The sequence below is a fragment of the Phoca vitulina genome, unplaced genomic scaffold (assembly GCF_004348235.1).
Source record: "Phoca vitulina isolate PV1807 unplaced genomic scaffold, GSC_HSeal_1.0 scaffold7, whole genome shotgun sequence".
NCBI lineage: Eukaryota > Metazoa > Chordata > Mammalia > Carnivora > Phocidae > Phoca > Phoca vitulina.
Genome location: NW_022589710.1, coordinates 49,533,988 through 49,554,703, shown reverse-complemented (window position 1 = coordinate 49,554,703; position 20,716 = coordinate 49,533,988). Strand labels below are relative to the sequence as shown.

At 37.0% G+C, this 20,716-nt stretch overlaps 1 protein-coding gene across 35 annotated transcripts in view; it reads right to left on the bottom strand.

Moving 5' to 3' along the window:
• The window catches only part of NRXN3 (neurexin 3), a 1,527,623-nt gene that overhangs the window by 35,042 nt on the left and 1,471,865 nt on the right, over positions 1-20,716 (bottom strand). For 20 of the 35 annotated variants that reach the window (XM_032406055.1, XM_032406063.1, XM_032406061.1 and 17 more), the window contains one exon: positions 20,098-20,185. In XM_032406055.1, coding sequence (XP_032261946.1) covers positions 20,098-20,185 — 88 coding nt within the window. The remainder of the gene's footprint in view (positions 1-20,097; positions 20,186-20,716) is intronic. The other 15 variants (XM_032406089.1, XM_032406090.1, XM_032406073.1 and 12 more) reach the window with 1 other exon arrangement.

Here is a 20,716-nt window from a genome sequence, read left to right as displayed (position 1 = left end):
TAACCAATAATGGCTGTCGTGGTAAGGGTGGTAGTGGGGAAATGCGGAACTGTGTAAATTATAAAGAGATCAATACTTGGCTCTACCTCCTCACCACCATCACCGATATGCAATTCTCATCTCCAGCACAAGCTTTTGAGGCGATGTCTATTTGCCTTAAAAAACTGTTGTGTGACTAATTCACTCAGAGTCTCTGCAAGACGTAAGAAAGCCTAGAATTTGCATCCGGTCTTAAGTCTCTCATGTCCAAGTTGCATGTGTTTGAAGAAATAATGCACAATCATATACTGAAATGTAAAGTATCATCTAAGACTTTAAGACCCTGGAGATGGCTTTGGTGACACTTCTTATCTCAGACATATACTCCTGTCACCTTCTTCTTTATTGGTAGGAATTGGTGTACCAAAAATGACAGACCGGCTTTTTTTTTGAAGTCTACATTTCTCTGGTGACCACATCATTTTACTCACTACAGGTCCATTCTTCGCAAAGCCTGCTCGCTCCCCACCAAGGGGCACTGCAGGGTCACTAAATTCACTCTCATCTCCGCTCACCCAGAGATGCAAAAGGACACCAACGCCTATTTATGTGAAGGTTCTTTCTCTTATACCTTAGACAAAATCCTCTGAGACAGTTGCTGTTCCCAAATGACTCCCTCTCAAAGATGACTGATTTTTTCCTAATGTCTGAAGTTTCCTGCAAGCTCAAATGCTTCTTCCTTCTCCTTTCCCCAGTTAACTTTCACTTATCCCACATAATTCAGCTCAAATATCATTTCGTCAGAGGTTTTCCTGTCCTCACCCTGCCTCCTAACCCGCCACCCCTGCTCTGTCACAGCTCTGAAATTATTTGAAAATCAAAAGTTTAAAAAAAAACAACTCTGAGGAAGTTAAGTGTATGTATGTGTATGTAATTTTGTGTCTCTATGATGTGCGGTCACAATGATATTAAAACACAAACATATGCAGATTTCATGTTCAGATTTCCAGTGTGACAAGTGCTAGAGGATCTATAACTCCAATATGGAGTTATTTTTACATCAAAAGAACCATCCATGAAAGTTACTGATTGATGCTTTAGTGCAAGTGTATAAAGATAAGGATACATATATTTTTAAAAATCTGGGTTGTATATATACAATGGAATATTACTCAGCCATCAGAAAGGATGAATACCCAACTTTTACATCAACACGGATGGGACTGGAGGAGATTATACTAAGTCAAATAAGTCAAGCAGAGAAAGTCAATTATCATATGGTTTCACTTATTTGTGGAACATAAGGAATAGCATGGAGGACATTAGGAGAAGGAAGGGAAAAATGAAGGGGGGGAAAGCGGAGGGAGAGATGAACCATGAGAGACTATGGACTCTGAGAAACAAACAGGGTTTTAGAGGGGAGGGGGGAGGGGGGATGGGTTAGCCTGGTGATGGGTATTAAGGAGGGCACGTACTGCATGGAGCAATGGGTGTTATACTAAAACAATGGATCGTGGATCACCACATCAAAAACTAATGATGTACTGTATGGTGACTAACATAACATAATAAAATTAAAAAAATAAATAAAAATCTGGGTTGTATTTATGATCATGTTTTCCAGGACCAGCATGCTAAAAGGAAAAAAAATTCAGTCCCAAACTACCCTACATAACATCGAAACTATGCATCAAGTAGGTAAGTTTGGGGTGAAATAGCAGAGGGCTGCTATGGATGTACTGGGTTATAGAAAAGATACGTTTCTTATATTTATTTAATGAAAAAAATAAGTGAAGCACTTTTCAAATTTCTTAGTTCTATCTATGGAGTAAGCATTGTGCCCCGCGGGATGGGTGGGGTAGTGAGGAGAGGGAGATACTGAAGATCATTCTCTGTGCATGGTTTTAAAAGGGAGCCTTTCTCCAATGGGTAAGAGCCCACAAGGAACAACGTGATGACTAACTAACTACCCCTGCTTGAGGCACTACTTCTGCAATTTTCTTAAAAGAAAATAAAACAATAATGAACAAAGTATAGGAAAAAGTCAACATGAATGGCAACTGATAAGGTGAACACTCGTTTATCAAGTTCAATGATAACAAATCAGCCTTCATGCAATGCCTGACCTGGAGAGAATCCATAAGTAATTTGAAAACTGGAATTACCATGAAAAATATAATAAAGAATTATTTCACCAATCGGTGTGATAAAGGAAGCTGTGTAATAGCATTCGGCAGTGGCTCCAGAACAAAACAATTCAGTAAACAAATGAAGTCATGACAAGGGAAGGTCATAAAGCAGACTCTGAATGTGGCCAATGAAAGTGAAATTAGATTCTTTTTTTTTAATGGCTACAAATACAAATGTTTGTCCTTTAGTGGCACTGCCTTTTTTCAAAACATGGGTTATAAGATCAGTGATAGCATCAGGACATTAGCGATTTCCCAGTTCGTTCTTTTGGACTACACGTAGATGCTATCAAAAAGGGACGTTCTCAGAAGCATAAAACAAAATTTAAAAAATCCATTATATGTAAATTCAAAAACATTTTATCTGCGGTGGTATTCACAATTTTAACAATTTGATGGGAAGCTTGTAATATTCACACACTAACACCACCAAAAGAGCAAAAGGCGTTGTCCCAGAAAACAAAATAGAAATCAGAAAGTCTTAGCAAGCTCTCCCATCTCTCCAATCTAAGTGTGTGGATATTGAAAAGTGGTTGCTTTTATCTTTAAACAACACTGTTGTTTGAGTAGCTATGCTCCAGGCATCACATTTGGACCATTTGTTTTACCAGCTGTTTCTAAAAATATGTTCATGATGGAGACCTTTTCTGTCGATCTCCAAAATTGCTTTTGTTGAGGGCTTTCTCCCCCTTGCACAAGAGAAAGGGTAGAGATAGGGGAAAACGACATCTGCTGAAGTACCTCACAGCTTCAGGGAAGGGCTTCAGTCATAAGTTGCACGTGAAAGAAAAAAAAAAAAGAACCACCAAAAAAACTCTGATAAACTAATGACTGAAGAGACTACAGCATTCCTTTGGACTCAAGGTAATCAAATGTTTTAATTCGTTCATATAATCTCCATAGCAGTGGTGACAGATGTTCCCTACAAGGAAGAGAGTCTCAATTAATCTACAGCTGGTTTAATTTTCTGGACATCCTATCAAGGGAGAGAAGGAAGAAGAGGGAGGTGGAGACAGAGGAATGCAAAGTTTTTAATTACTCCTTTGCAACTGCATCCTCTCCTCTATGTATTCCCTCGGACAAGCAGGTGTACAGCTGAGGGTGGTCAGGCAGCAGAGATTACACAGCACCTAAAGGCTGGGATATAAAATCAATCATATTCCCAAGTGCCTATTGAAGGCCACTTCACATCCCATCTGTGTTTCTGGTTTCCGAGCACAGATTTTAAACTTTCTGGTAATGGGTCATTTACAGGCTACCTCATGCCTACTGCTGCCGTATGACCACCTGGTGCATCCTTGGACCATTTGTCGCTTGATGAACAGGACTGACCTCCGGGAACTGGTGTGTGCTCAGCTATACAGAGCCCTCTACCTATCATCATCATCATCCTCTTGAGTTCCTCCAGCAGCTTCCTTGCAGAGCCTTACACCATGGACTTACACCATGGACTTAACTCAAACTCATGGGAAAAGCAGGAATTCGCTATTTTTTTTCCAAATTACTGGTCTGGCAGAGTTCCTACATCTAAATATTCCCATGATTTCCCTGCTGGCCTTCTAATATAGCTGTGTGTGTATGTGTTTGTGTGTGTGTGTGTGTGTGTCCTTACTTTCTGATAACAAATACATACTCTACATAGAAATTCTGAAGTATGAATAACAAAATAAAAATCACCCACTGGCCACCACTTAAAGATCAGCACTGATGATATAATCCTTATGCCTGATTCAGGACATCAAACCTCTGACTTCCAGTAAACACTCAGTATACTTGGCATCGCTCTTTATTAGGCTAAATTAAGTGTAATGTTTTCAATATTTAGATAATAAATTCTGTTAAGCAAGAGGTTATTGGTACAGATGAGCCAAGAGATAGAAAAGGTAGGAGGAGATGAGAACCATAGATACAATCCATTAATTGCCTTTAGTATAGATCATATCCTTTCTTTTGGCTGGGGACTAAGGTTTTTGACCTTCTTTTGACACAAAGATGGATCACATTAGCTCAAATGTAGACTAACTCAGCGTGGCAAAATAGCTCTCTCTACTCTGCTATGAGGGTTCAGATGGAAAAAAAAATCTCAATTTAGATTCCAGTCCTTAAACATTTCTATTTTTCTTTAAGCATGTTTATGTTTATAAACTGATTTTGGTTTTCTCATAACATTTATTCTGGAATTTTTTGGGAATCTCCCATTCTATTTTGTGCCTTTCATCTATCTCTTTGTGCCGGGATTCAAAAACTATCTTTATATCTAAGTGACCTACATGTAGAATAAAGTCCTAGGGCCTCAATGAAATAAGTGGCTTGATCTTAAGATCATCTAGTTCACAGTAAAATTTTAGATTTTGGTCTTTAGTCTTCAAAATCTATTAAATCTAGTGTTCCATTATAGGTAATACTTTAAATCTCATTTTCTGGTTTCTGGATGTTGGTCTATTTGTTTTTACAGAGACCAGTAAAATGTAAAAGAAAAATCTGTGGGGAAGGACTAATATCCAGTTGCCAACTTCTATTTGCTAATTAAAGATACTACAAACCAAGACAAAACATTATTTTTGTGAAAGACATTGATTTAACCATCAAAAACCGGAAGATGCAATCTCAGAATATAGGGCAATTCTATAAGTTTAACTTTGTAGAAATTCTATATATATTGTCCTGACTTTTCTGATTTCACCATGGATGAGCATAAGTTTTGGCATGGCATGACACTAGTTTTACATGTGAGCTTTGGAACCATAGTTCCAGTTTGCCTAATCATCTGTCCTCGGTGTAGGAAGGTGATAGCATGAACAACTCATCATTAGAGCATACACTGGTTGAGTCTGTACCATAAGCCACTTCTAGTCCCCACTAATTGTTTTGCCATTTAGCTCCCCTAGTGGCCAGTACAATAGAGAGGTATAGATCTGACCCCTCAATGGCCAGTAAGAAGAAGAAAACTGATTTTTATACATCCTCTGAATTTTCTGTTGGATACTATCTCAGTTTAGAATAAAATCTCTGGGCTGTTTTTGTTTTGTTTTGTTTTTAAAGATGTGATACACAGTATCAGTAAAATGGCATGGATTATGGATTTAGGACACTTGGGATTTAATTCTAACTCTAACAAAAACTAGCTCAGTGATCCTGAGCAAATCTATTTATGTATGTAGGCTTTAGTTTTGTCACCTAAAACAAAATAATTACAATGAACTCTTAAAAGTTCTTCAAGTGTATACTCTTAGAGTTGTGCAAACTCTTAAGATTATAATAAAAGAAAAAAAAGATACAGAAAAGACCTTTAGCTTATGGGAGTTTGGAAGAGGGATTGCCAGTTTTAATTTGATACTCAATGACACCAAGTGGTACCTTCACCAGAAATCTTAACTGAGAGCACATTCCTCAAACTTTATGAAGGGGTAAGATCTAAAGGAATTTTTAAAGATGGGATGAAAAACACTATGTGTGTCATCGTTGTATCTTGTTTGACTTTCACGGGGTCTACTTTTATTTTAACATCTTAAATATATTTAATTTCAATGCTGTTAAAAGAGGGCACGTGCTCTCCAGTTTATCAGAGTTCGTGCTATTGCTGATTGTGAGAAATCTGGTCTACTTCATCTATTCATACTACCCAGATGGCCCCTGAGGACTGAATTTGCCCGTCTGCATTATAGGGAAAGCTTGTAATGCATAAGTGTAAGTAAATAAAGAAATAAACAAGCAAGCAAACAAAAAACTAAACCAACCAATCAACCACACAGTAAAATATCATGCTACTGTAGGCATAACGAGAGAAAAAGAAGTCGACTTTCTTTTGTTACGTTCCTATCAGGTCGTCCATCAATAGGCCTTAATTTACCCTTGTTTTACTCCTGTTTTCTACAATCCCTTTCATCTCAGCGGCTTATTAAAACACTAATTCCAAATTATGGTGTTTTAGAAGCCAACCCTTATGCCTCCTGCCTCCAAAGCCTCTCCTAACAGCTCCCTCTTTCTTGTCTCCCTGCATTATCTCTTCATTCAGTTTTCTGCTTTCTTTCTGAGCCAGTTTGGGAACTTACAACTCCAGGCACAGTACCACATCAGGGGGTCTTGCTAATGGAGAAAGCTCTTCCTTCATGCTGTCACTAAGCATCCTAGCTCCCCAAAGTTAATCTTACACTCCCCCTGGCGTTGGGATACATTCGGTTCTGGCTTCACAATTTACCTGATGCTCATCCAGGAGTTCTTCATGTTGGTTTTCCATAGATTTCTAATATTAAAGTTGCTAAAGGGACTAAGCACTAATTCATAAAATAAAATCCTTAAGTAACAGATGCCATTTCTGCAGTCATACTAATATGGCTTTGAACCTGGATTTTCATAGCCTGTTCCTGCCTAACCTATTGCCAGGTTGTAGAAGACATTATTCTCCTCGGGACATAAGGACGCTCCTTTCTGCGGCCCATCGCATAATCCGTTACCTCCGACACTCAGAGGGCTAAGACATAAATAAATGCTTTTGCCCCCAATGCAGGAAGGAATCCTGCGTCCTTCAATTTTGTCTGCCCCATTCAGTTCCTGGGCCAGTGTCACCAAGAACGTTTTTCTCACTTTGCTCTGCAAAACTTATAAAGCTACAAATCAGAAAGTACAGGGAAAGAAGAGGTTCTCGGCAGGTTGCAAATATCATATCTCAGTCATTTAGACATTTGTCAGCTCAATAACCCACAGCCAAGGTTTGGGGAAGAATTACTGGGATGTGACACAGCATGTGGGCTGGAGTTCAAGGAGTCTATTGCTAAAAAGGTTTGGAAGCAGGGGAGAAGGCAGCCCATGCCCAGCCGAGGCAGGGAGTCCGAAAGATAGATTTGCAAAAGGAAGGGCAAAGCATAAAGCTCTTACAAGAAATGCAGTGTGCACGCAGGGTGGAGATGACCCTGGTAGTGAATGTTTGTTTGTTGTCAAGTTTCATATCTGAGATAATGACGTGTTGGAAACAATGAGTTCTTAATATCCTATCGTATCCTATGTGGTCTCAGGTACTTCAGGGAGAACTCAACAGATGTGTGTTAAGACTGGCGGTAGAATGAACAAGAAGGATTCATCTATACATATTTAGGTAAGGAATTTGTCGTCGTCACATATATGTGACTATCAGAAGCCTCTCAGATGTCTTCAGATCAGGGGTCAGCAAACTACCCCATCCAGTCTGATGCCTGCTTTTGAAAATGAAGTGTTATTGAAACATAGCGTCCCTTGTTCATTTGTGTATTGTCTGTAGCTGCCTCTGTGTTACAACAGGGCTGAGTAGTTATGATGGGTCATCCAAGACTCTTAAAATCTAAAATATTTGCTCTCTAGCCCTTTATGGAAAAAAAAGTCTGCCTGACCTTTGCTCTGAGTGATGGAGCGGACAAATTGGAACACTTGGCAATACAATGTTGCTAACTCTCGTTATCTCTTAGCATAAAGGTGTCTCTGTTTCAGAGCTAAGATGCAGTGCAACTGCTCAGTGTAGAGGATTATTCAAGCGATCGCAACTGTAACATTTTCTGGTTTAGGATTTGACTTCAGGACTGGTCAGGACCCATATAGCTTGTCATGAGACACTCAGATGGTTGGGCGAGCTCTAGTTTCCTTGGAAGGATTCTAATAAAAGCAAGCACAGCTTTAAAAAGATGCTTTCTTTTTAATTGTGAATTTTAGTCCTTAATAACTCCTTTTATGATTCTTTTCTTGCATAGAAAATTTAAGGGCCCAGGGCGCCTGGGTGGCTCAGTCGTTAAGCGTCTGCCTTCGGCTCAGGTCATGATCCCAGGATCCTGGGATCGTGCCCCGCACCGGGCTCCCTGCTCTGTCGGAAGCCTGCTTCCACCTCTCCCACTCCCCCTGCTTGTGTTCCCTCTCTCGCTGTGTCTCTCTCTGTCACATAAATAAATAAAATCTTAAAAAAAAAAAAAAAAAAAAAAAGAAAATTTAAGGGCCCGAGAAAGGCTTGGTTTTTTGGTTTTGGGGGATTTTGTTGTTGTTCTTGTTGGTTTTGACTTTTTTTTTTTTTTTTGTAGTTTGAAATCCATAATGCGAGAAAATGAGAAAAACGAGGGGCTAAGAAAGATGTCCTCTGAGGTCCATGTTCACTTATTTTGTTGCTTTCTATTATCTGTAACATCTAAAACACTGTGCTCCAAGGAACATAATTATTTCAGAAATAAAGAAAATACAGCATCTTACCAGAACTCTAAGAGCCTCTATCTTCAGAGGGGCGGTTGTCTGATCAAATGTTCTAAACAGGACTGCTGATGAGTAATGAGCGAGAAGCCCCAATGCACAAATTATTACATAGGTGAAATCAAGAGAGAATAACCTCATATAAGTGATGGTATTTATCCTGAATATTGGAACCATTCCACCTCACAGGAAACCAGGGTGGGTTGTTTCAACCATAGCTGTTTAGATAAATCATAACTGAGCAATTTCATAACCCCAATCAAGCAATGCTTTTGAAGCCTTTGAGAGACACAGTAATTAATTCATTTAACTAGTATTACCCAACCACTTAATATACTCAATACACAAACTTTCTGTCATTGTTATGCAGGAAGCATGTAGTTCTTTTATATATCTGGGTTAATGGAGAGTAAGCGCTATAGAATAAGAGACAGTATAGCATAGTGACTAGTGTGTGGGCTTGAGGGCCAGTTGGCTTGGGTTCAAATCCCTTCTACTTCCTTGCTGTGTGACCTTGGACAACTTGCTTAACTCCTCTGTGCCTCAGTTTACTCATCTTTAAAATAAAAACGATAATAATAGCCCCTCACAAGATTGCTATGAGGATTAAAGAAGTTAAAAATATAAAATACTTAGGACTATCCCTGGCTACAATTAAGTGTTCAATGAATATTTACCGAATGAAGGAACAAAGATGAAGCAGTGGCAAACCTATACGAGGAGGCCTAGAAATCACTTCAGGGGACTCTATTCAATATTATATATGCTATCACTGAAAGTTGACCACAGGGGCAACTAACCCTGACATCAAATCAAAGTAAAATATTGCACTATCGGAAACCTAATCACAGAATTTTTCTCGTCAAATTAGAAGGGCTAATAAGATCCAACACTTTTCCTTTTTAAGTCCTAGATCTCTCAAACTTTTTTACAAAGCAATGATATAGTATGTAATAGGAAAATGACTTTTTTAAGCTTCAGTCATTTTTCTGCAATACAATGTAGGTTCTCATGCTGTTTTAAGTGTTAGTATACTAGTTTACTCGATGAGAAAATGTGGAAGTAAAGGGCATTGATATATTTCACTGTGCAGTTGGTTAATTAACATGCATCAACTACTGTAACTAAATAAAGTTCATTATATTTTAAAAGTTACAAAACATAACAACTGAGTAATGGAATCATGCTGGAGATTATAATTACATGCTAAGAAATGCATCTATTATGTCTTTCTAAAGCTCAAGAAGCAAAATTTGTGAACCTAGGAAATATCTTCTTCATCTTCAGTGTTACTAAGGGAGGAGTATTTGGCAACTCTATTTTGAGGAAACAAAATTAGTGAAAGCTCCACAAATAAGCACATGATAGTTCCAAAATTTAGTGTTTTAGTAAGTGTTTAATCTGGATCCTCTGTGCACACTGCAGTAGAAATAAAATGTATCCATTTTCAAATGGATTTGGGTTTGAATCTTACCTCTGCCACTATAAGCAGATAATGCAATCCTGGAGAAGCAAAGTTTTTGAGTCCTGATTTTCTCAACTGTAAGATGGCCATAACAGCTTCCCACTCATAATAACTTAAAAAAATTTTAAATCAATCCCGTGTTTGAATGCCCCCAGCATGGTACCTGAGCCAGTGGGGTGCTAGAGCCAGGTCCTGACGGCTGATTACTAGCACATTTTCAGCAATTTTGCAAGTTGGTTGTTAAATAGCCATCATCAAAAATTAAAGTATATAAAATTGCAATCAAATACATTATGTTAAAAACAAAGGTATTAAAATCTTAAAACTCATTATGTCCTAGTTATATTACTACATTTTACTGTTATCTATGCTTTTGAGGTGATTGATGTCTGTAGTATCTGTATGGTGAAAATACTATATAATCATGTACTAATGAGCAGTACTTCCCAATTCTCAGTTTCGTGTTGTCATATTTGTAGCTTGAAGTCGGCCATGGTGGCAATATTTTATACTACAGAAAACACTACAAATTAGGGCTGTGTGTGTCTGTGTGCATGCTGGTTCTTAACCTTTATGGACCAGCTGCTTTCCCTCAGTCAGCATGAATACCTCTTCCTCCCTCCCTATCCCCTTACCTCCCCTCACTCTCTTCCTCCTTCCCTCTCTCCCTTCCTGTCTTTTTAAAAAAGTTCTTCTTAGTCCACAGTGCCCATTAGTCTCCTCTTGCTTTGCCCTTGCCCTAAAGAGCAGCACAGAGCTACCCTGACATGACTGAAACATCTCATCATAAAACCATCTGCATCAAAATGCTGCCTCTTTTCCGGATTAGAAATACAGATTTTAGAAATCTTAGAACTATTTTAAAAATCTTTACTCTATTGGGGCGCCTGGGTGGCTCAGTCATTAAGTGTCTGCCTTCGGCTCAGGTCATGATCCCAGGGTTCTGGGATCGAGTCCCACATCAGGCTCCCTGCTTGGCAGGAAGCCTGCTTCTCCCTCTCCCACTCCCCCTGCTTGTGTTCCTGCTCTCGCTATCTCTCTCTCTGTCAAATAAATAAAATCTTTTTAAAAAAAAAATCTTGAATCTATTAATCCATTGTATACCTATTTTATATTCTCTTGCTCAAACTTTATGAATAAGGAGGTGAAGTTACAAAGATTCATTTTCATACTATTAGTGTTAAACAAACCAAGTCATCCCACAAAGTTCCTGGATCCTCAGAAGCATAGTCCAGCACCTGAATAATTAACGGGGCACTTTTTTCCACTTCTGTCTCAAGAAATTCAGACTCTATTCTCATAATTAAAGCTATTACATATGTCATGTTCTTTAGAAAGAGAAAAGGAGGGATTTAGGTCTAAGTCAAAGTATTGGCTCTGTAATGCTTCCATGAATTAAAAAAATAATATAAAATATACATCATTTGACTCCAAAAGATCAAAAGATAATCTTACCTCAAAATATGCATGAGGTAGAACCAGTGAGTTAAAAAGCTTCTTTTTTTTTTTTTTTCCTCCAATGCCTTGCCAAACACATTTATATTTTAGGTTGAAATACATAAACATAAATTCATTTCATAATAAAACACATTCAGATTTTCACAAATTCCTTACCAATTCAGGAACAGGCACTGCTCTATATAGCAGAAATGAGGATGTTCCCTTACTAGCATTTTCTGAAAAACCTTTCTGTTCATCTGTTCCTGAAGAAAAGGTTTAACTAGAAGATTGATAATCAATAGAAAAACTCTCCGGAAATCAGCCTTTATGTGAAATCTCTTTAATAGTAAGCCCATTTGATTATGCCAAAAAAATCAACAAGGGTTTCCTGTTGTTTTTGATTGGGTGGTTGTTTGGCTCTTAGCATTAGCAGTTTCCCACTGTAAGTTTTGCCCCCTTAGCCAGTAAGAAGTGCAACTTATGACTTCCAGATGCAAAGCACAGTTATCAGCCTTACACTTAACTGAAAATTTGTTTTGCTTCTTTGTGAAGTTCCCTAGGGGTGAGGTTAAAAGTAGAAACAAGAGGGGAGTGAGAAATAAAAGGAGAGCATTTCAAACCACATATTACAAACAGAGAACAGAATCACAGAACAACAGCACGAGAGTGGACTCCAAGACAAGATGGCAAGACAGATGTACCAGACAAGAGACATATGCTCGACTGCTGTGCCAAGGGAAGCAAACACAAGAACGAAACCATACAGAGATGTTGTGAGAGCAGCTCTTGGGGCTGCCGTGACCCAATGGAAATAATAGGAAAAATGAGAACCCATGAAATTATAACTACAAAAGAAAGTTACCCCCACAACTCATACACTGGACTTGCTGGGTTAGCTTGGATGTGTCACTTGGATGAAACACAAGATGGCATCGTTACAACCATGCATTGGTGATGAAGGCCATGGTTAGTTGATTAGCTACAAAACTATCACTGCATGCCACACAATGATCCTGGGCTGGTCCAGAAATAAAAGATACAACAAATATTCTACATCTGCAATAAAATTCTTTTTATGCCATCTGAAATTTGTGGACAAGAATATGTTTCTCTCTTGTATCTGGATGTCTACCTGTCTTTCCTTCTTTTTTTTTTTTTCTGGCTCATTTGTCCTCCTTTCAGTTAATTATATTGTCATGGGGGGAGGAGAGGTGGAGGGAAGGCAAGTGGCCTGTGCAGATATGGGGAAAAATGAAAAGGGAAAAGGAAGGAAATTAAAAGGAAAAAATATATCTATATAGGAGGAAGAAGAGGAAAACACAGTATTTCATTCTTTTGTACACAACTTTCTTGGATTTGCTGGGGTTTGTTTTGTTTCAAGCATAAATATAAATACTGGAGGGATATGCTGAAGGGGGAGAAATTAGAGATTAGGATGGCAAGAAAAGATTTTGTTGCCTTGTTTGTTTTGTATATCTATATATCTCTCAGTATTTTAAAAATGACTATTATTACCAATAAAAATACAGCAATGAGTTTCACATAGCCATAATGACCAAAATACTAAATGTGAATCAAAACAAAATAAAGTAAATCGAACCACCAAAAATTCATGCGGCACAAGATGAGGTGAAACGACAGAAAATGTTTTTCAAATATATACAAGGTATATATCTATTTATATATATACACAGGAACGTGCATATATGGATAGATATATCTGTATAATTTTTTCTCTCCACCCCTCCCAAGGATAACTGAATTATGGAATCATCACTGTAATTATGATACAGAAGAAAACAAAACCTAAAGAAAAGTTCACATGCTTTGTTCGCAAAGTTAAAACAGTATCATGCATGTCTGTGTTGGCTGATGTAAAAATGAAGGTGTGAATTTCTGTGTAAACACATGACTGATGGCAGGGACTGTTGTTAATCTCTGTTTACATTAGTCTAATATCACTTATACTGTGTCTACATATATATGGCGTGATAGGTACTCTACATTTAGTATGCACACATATTATATACAAATATATATATATACACACAGTATATATACTGGGACTTAATGGGAGAAAAAATACAGAACAAAAAGAAAAAAAGAAAACTCATAAAAACCTTTCCTTAGAAACCCAATCCCTCTTTATTAATTTGGAGGAGGGGAGGGGCTTGCTTAATGATTTCATTAAGCTCACTTGTTATCAACTACTTGCATTAGCATTTGAAATCAGAAAGTTCTCCTGAGTTTGGCTTGAAATTCTCCCTTCATCATGCTCATCCTTACTTACCCTGCTACCCAAGAAGACCTGGTCCTAGACCATACTGTATGTGTGTTCAAAGAAAAGTTTATTACTGAACTGTATTAATTTTTCAATCATAGTGAACCTGAAATTCTGTGCCCTTAAACTAAGATACAGAGAATGATTTTTGGGGTTAAGTGATTCTGTCACTGGTTGGTATCATCTTCTATGATTTTTCTTGCCCGTCCTTAGACGGGATATGCTATTGCTGAATTAGCAACCTCTCCTCCAAGTTCTGATAATATTCTAGGCATTTCCATTCATTGTCCACACTGTTTCTTCCCTTTCTTTCCTTTTTTTTCTTTTTGTTCCCTTTATTTTTGTATCTGTCTTCCCTAATAGACCATGAACTCCTTGAAGATGTTATGTCTTATTTTTTTTTTTTCCTAGCACCTGTTCCAGCGCCTACATACAGCAGTCACTAAAAGTTATTGCACAAATCACTTATTAAACTTTCAAATAGAAATGTGTATACTTACACATTGATCTTACTGATTCCCCTCCCTTCTCAACATACCACAAAATCTTGGGTAATGGAGATAGATTTTTTTTTTCATTTTTATCATTCTTGTTATTAGATTTACTGTTTTTATTATGAAAACCATGATATTGGTCAATCCATGAGCCACCTATTTTCTGTACATCATGCCTGAGCTATCAGTTGCCTAACTGCCTACTAGCCAATCAGTAGACTTTCCTACACTTATATTTCTATTCATACCCTAATTATCAAAGCAATTTACCATTAAGGATTTAAAGGGCACATATTTGCTTCAATAGCTTAAAAATTAGCTTGGGTTGAAGTGGAGTTGGGTTATAAGAGAGTGATACAATTCATCACTGAGTGGGTTAATGAACGAAAACAGAAATTATGCCATTAAATTGGGAACATTATGCACCCATAAACATACTCTATTAATTTATAAATCACTGGATGAAATTCAAAAATGGGTAGGATTTAGCCTAGATCTAAATGTGTGGATACTTATTTGCTTTTGCATACATTAGACATGTATTATAACTCAAATGTAAAAATGAATAATGTCTATAGCCAACAATGATTAATTAATGAAATTTACATCTATTTATATTCTTCTTAGCAAAAATAAAACATTTCTGAGATTACTTCTATTATCCCTTTATTAAAAGTGTTTTAAAGTGGACTTAAGCTTCAAGGTGGATTCTGGACACTGTGACACTCAAACATTCCTAGGGCATTTTATTTAGGCATTTACTATTCTACTATACACTGAATTTTTATTTAATTTTAGAAAAATTTTTCCATATGGAAACTCAAGATTGTAAATAGAATCATTATGTCATTAGTCAATTTTTCCACATGGAAAAATATTTTTAAAATTAAATAAAAATCCAATTCTTTGTAATAAAAATGTACAAGTTGCTAATGCTTCAAGCTTGCCGAAAACACTAATGACAAGGTGTATTTCTATAAACACTTAAGATAGCAAATATCATATTTAAGGTCAATGACCAGCACATTTAGTTTTTTTTTTAATCTGTAGATTCTAAAAATAATTCTTATCTTTCTGATCCAAAATCAGTATTATCTTCACATTTCAGCTGCATTTTACATGGCGATCCAGCAAATAAAAACCCTAAGGATTTGGTGAGTTTTTAACAATTCAGTGCCAGACTTTCATATTATAAATACTGAGGAATCTCAAACTGATAAAGATTAAGAACCCAGGTCCACCTGGAGAACACAAATAAGGCTATGCTCTTGGTGTTTTGCCAGATTTAAAATTTCACCCACACTGGACTGAATATTATAGTGTGACTAACGAAGAGGAACAAAGTAGCAAAAACACTGAATGCAAATGTGAGAGCTGTGGATTTGAGGAGTAAAAATACATCTGAGAACCACTCTGGGAATAGTAATTATTTTGTGATCTAAAATTACTGCCAATAGTTTAAACATCTCCCTCAATCCCACCATTATGAAAGTTGTTTAGCACAGTCCTATTGATGGATGGATGTGTTTCATACTTCCTTTTACTGTCTGCCTTCTGGTGGAAGGAGTATCCCTTGAGATTTGATAGAGGACCCATTAACAAAAGTGGGGGCAAAAAACCTGGCTAACTGACAACCAGAAAAATGTATCCCAGTGTAACAGCTGGATAAATTAATATGGTTAATTGTTGACATGCCCATTTCTCAGGTGTAAAAGGCATTTTTTTTTATTTTTTATTTTTTCTCTGCTTTGTGACCCCTGCCTTCAGGACTTTAGAATATTGAGACTATAATATAAAATTCAGAAAGTTGGTGATTTTCAATTACACAAATGCTAACTTAAGATCACAATGTTTTGATATTATTTCTATTTCCAAAGACGGAGACAGTGGGGGTCAGACCAGGGAAGGGAGAGAAGATTTCTTTTCCATTTGGGAAGTGACTTTTGTCAATTTCTCTATATATCAGAATCAATTACCATACTTTAGATCACAAATGTGAATTTACTAAAGATCTTAATTGTAATTTGACTTCCCATAATATCATTTATCAATAATCCCATTTTCTAGTGGTCATCTGAATCTTCCCCAGCTTCCCTATTTTTTTGTTGTTGTTGGATCCAAAGAGGTGAGAACAATGAAATGTGAGTTTACTGCACAATTTCATATCAACAGAAGTGTACTTGGGAAGGAAAGAGTTTGTTTGCAAAGACACAAGTCTGGAATATTAAATAGACACTGACTTCCTTTGCAGGGAATACAATCCACGTGTACAAATTAGGAAAATTAAAACCTTGACCCTCACTTTTAGGTACTTAAATAGTTATTCAAATATTCTTCTGAATATTTTCATTTAATGCAGGTATCTTTATGTGATTTTATAAAGTTTCAATGCTGGTTTTTCCATGTCAATGTTTAGAAAATGCAATTTTACCTGTGACTTGTTATTAAAAGTAGAGGATTCTTTTTTTTGAAGAAGAAATGTGGGTTTTGTTAGGGTGATATTTATTTGCATGGAATCATATATTTTAAATAATTCAACAGATTTTATTTAGCTCTTTAAGGGAAGATGAAGTTAGAGATACGAAAAATCTCCAATTTTAATTTAAGATTATGAGGTATTTTGAGAGCCATACAAATTCAGTCAACAAATACTCCTTGAGCTTTCACTTTCTGCCTTGCTCTCATGGTCTAGGGTTTTTTTGTTTGTTTTTCACTCATTACATCCAGAGAAAATTTGACACTCATTGGACTTAAAGGTTTCTAGACTATCATCAGCCAAACTACCCCCAAAATTTAAGTGGTCCCTAAAGATGATCTGATTGAGCTATACAAATGAGGGTGATCTCTAACTGCCAAAGTGGGTGGTGGGTGTGAAAGGCAATTGCTTACATCTGACTCAAAACCAGGAGCTTTAAAGCCCATTTTGATTTAAAGAAGATTAAATAAGAAAAATAATTTAAAATTTGATGCCCATATGAAAACAAAAGTTGTTGAATAGAGCATATACTGAACTATGCAAATTTATGAAAAATATGAGCTTCTAGTGAACCTAAATAATCAGGAAAGAAGCTGTAGAAGTTAAATGCTTTCTAACTGAGACAGCTAGAAAATCCTAAACTGGCTAACAAAATGAGAGAAGAAAAGGTCATTGTTAAGTAAGATGAAACAAGGCCTGGGTAATTAACCACATTTAGTGTATTTCCGTCAAACATCAGGCCTAGAAAAGAGTAAAATTTGAGAAACTGAGGCAGTGAGTTAGAATGTTCAAACCCAGAATTTTAACCTCAGTATTCACACAGAATCTTAGACTAATGATTTATGTCAAAGTTATCTAAATGTCACCATTATCTGTTGCTGCACGGGCAATGGAAGATTTCTCTTGAGGTAAGGCAAAACCTACCTCCAGAAACAACTGGTTTAAATTTTCCTGATTTTTAATCCAAATTGTTTTGGGAAGATGTGAAGGCTATGGAAATATTTCTCATTGAATACAAAAGAGGGCTCGGTATCTCTATGCGTATAACCTTCATCAGTGTTAATCAGGCCCCCAGGGTAAAATCTCTGCTTCAGTAGGAATATCTATCTCCCTCCTGTATTAAATATGCCTCTAACATATTTCCCTGTGTATCTGAATCACTTATCAGGAATACCTTATGGAATAAATAAATTTAGAAAGAAGAAACACTCGTTCTTCAAATGTGAGGAGCTGAATAATCTCAGGCAGAGGGGATCAATATTAGTCTCATAGAGCTACATGTTAGCTCCTTCAGGGTGAACATTCTGTCACCTACTTTATTTATATGCCCCCTCCCACACCCTGTTGCCGAACACAACAGATTGTTTTAAAACCTGCTTTTATCTCCCACCTGCCCCATGTAATTATATTACTCAAGAAATGCCGGCATTGAATTTCTGCCCTCTGCTTTTGAATCAGATGAAACACCTGTGCAGCCACTAAAAAAGCAAATGGACTTAGTTTGGTGCCATTCAGGTTTGGACCTGTTCAACTTTAACACCAAATGGCAATATACCCCCACAACTTGGGGAGCTGAAGACCTTGTGAATCAGATCTGGAAAAGCCCTTTGTTTTATTACGGAGGTTGCTATGGAGATGACCATGTGTAGGAGGCAGGGAGGTAGTGGGGGAAGACAGTGGCAATATTTTGTAATAGTCAAGCCTTAATCTTTGTAAGACGACTTAAAATCAAGTTTTGAACAACAATGTTGCATATATACAGATATTACTGCTTTGAAAGCAAGATAACCAGAGAGGGGATAAAGAGAAAATCCAAATTAAAGTCTAGCATCTTCAACTATTGGCCATGAAATCAGCTAACTTAACAAATGTCTTGGGGATCAGGCCATATTCATATCTGAATTCCTAAGATCTGGTACATGCGTAACATACACAGTTAACTCAAAAAATATTTGCTGAACTGAATTATTTTGGAGAGGAAATTTATTTCGGTAGTAAAGCTCCTAATTCTATTTTCCAACAGCTCATTTATGAAAATTATTAGAACAGGAAGGCCTCAACTCTAGACATGTACTGTATCCTGTCCTAGGGCTCAGAAATATTTATTGAATGAATGAATGGATGAACCGAGTGAATAAAAACTTGGTGCCCAAATTCTGGTACAGACTGGATATATCTGCCCTCCAGTGTTATTAAAACCTCATGTAGTACATTAAGATTATTATCTAATAATATGAAAAAATCTGACCACACCAGACCAGAGTTACTTTCCTTCTTCACAACTGAGCTCCTAAAGGAACAGGTCACACTCCAAAATGGAAACACCCTACCTATTATTATGTCTCTATGTAATGCTAAAAACAGAAACCCACAGAACTTCCTGATTCAAAGCCACTTGCAAGACACCAGTCAGGCCTTCAACAAAATATGAAAAAAAATGTAAATCATCTTGGGGTAAGAAATGGAAAGTTTTTACTTTTGTTATTTTTTTCCACAAACCTTGAATTTCTCTAGAATTAGCAAAAGAAAATGTTTGATGGCTCACCTTTTTTTTTAAAGAAAAGAAAAAAAAAAATAAAGCAACCCAAAAAATCAACTAGAATATTCTGTTTCTCTTAGCCTTTGCAGAAATAAGATCCTAACCCAACTCCAGCTTTTAATTCTATTAAACATACACAGAAATTCGATGATATCTGTTCTCTATTATATATATATAAATGTTTAACTTATAGCAAGTCTCAAAACAGATGACTTGGAAAAACTGATAGGAAATAATCAGGGACCGCACTTGCCTGCTGGACATTATATAGCTCAATATAAAGAAAGACCATAAAATAATCAAAATGTATCTGGGTGCGAATGGGGAACACACTGAAGCATCGAGTTGCGAAAGTCCTCTTAACTTCAGCACAGTAGATACATTTTGAAGCATCTCAGCCTTTGACATGGCATGGTTCAGTACTAATTTTGTGTTTACTATGCTATATTACTGCACAATTCTCTAAATGCACAATGAACAAAATTAGTATAAATATAATACCATGTTAACTGCTGTTGAAATCCCATGGAAAATGTGTGGGTTTTTTTTATTGTTGTTTGGTTTGGGTTTCTGGTTTTATTTTGTTTGCCACACAGGCTCAGAACAATTCATGAGGTTTAAATGATCTTTATAGCTCCGCTTTGGGTTCATGGGGTTTTGATGTTATTCCAATATAGACATCTTCATGCCCCCACCCCCTGTCAATTTCATAGCTGCCAGGCACTGCTGTACTTTTCCTGTTCCCACAGTTAATCTGGGTGTCCGATTGCTCAAAGTTGGGTGGTACACCAGGATTTTTCTTTGGATATCAGGAACTGATGTTAAATTTCCCTGGGATCTTATCCGCTCCTTCCATGGGATTTGATGCTTTTGATTATATATTAATATTTATATATGTATGCTTATACATATATAGATATAGTAAATACACACATTAACACACTATAATATATATAGAACACATGAATAGTCACATATATGTATGTATTGTTTTTTGCAAATGTAAAAAAAAAGCAAGCAAAACAAGACTGACCTAACCTACCTGTACTCGGCTCACATTCAACGAAGTCTTCGTCATCGCTTGAACATTCAGCAGATGAAACAAGGTCATCTGATGTTGGCTGTGTGTGTCAAAGGAAAAATAATGGGGTAGGGGGAAGGGAAGGAGAGAGGAAAGAGAGAGATAAGGAAACCAATGAACAAAAGCATCAAAGACTTATCACTATGTCCTGCCTCCCATCATTATTATGTTTCTCTTCTCTAAAGAGGGCATGCTGGAGGATAGAGCATTTTAAACTCTTGTGTAGCTGTGAATGGCTATGGGTTCAGACAACCTGTATGGATTTTATGAGAAGCTGAATGACTCCGAGTGGTTCCAGGAGGCTCAAGACTATCCCATCCCTGTAAGTCACATCGTACAGCCTGACTCTATTCTGATTTTAATTTCAATTTTGAGAATCTGAAGGGCAGGAGAAGGGATATACAAATGGTGGGTCATATAAGAGTGCAAGCCAGCATGGAAAGGCACTGCAAACTTTGAGAGGGTTTCAGTGCATATGGTGTGTGGTCTCAAGTGCATGCTTTGGTGGTTGTGAATCTATAGGCAGGCATAATTAATGAATGCTGTGGAATGCAGGCTGTTCAGGAACAGC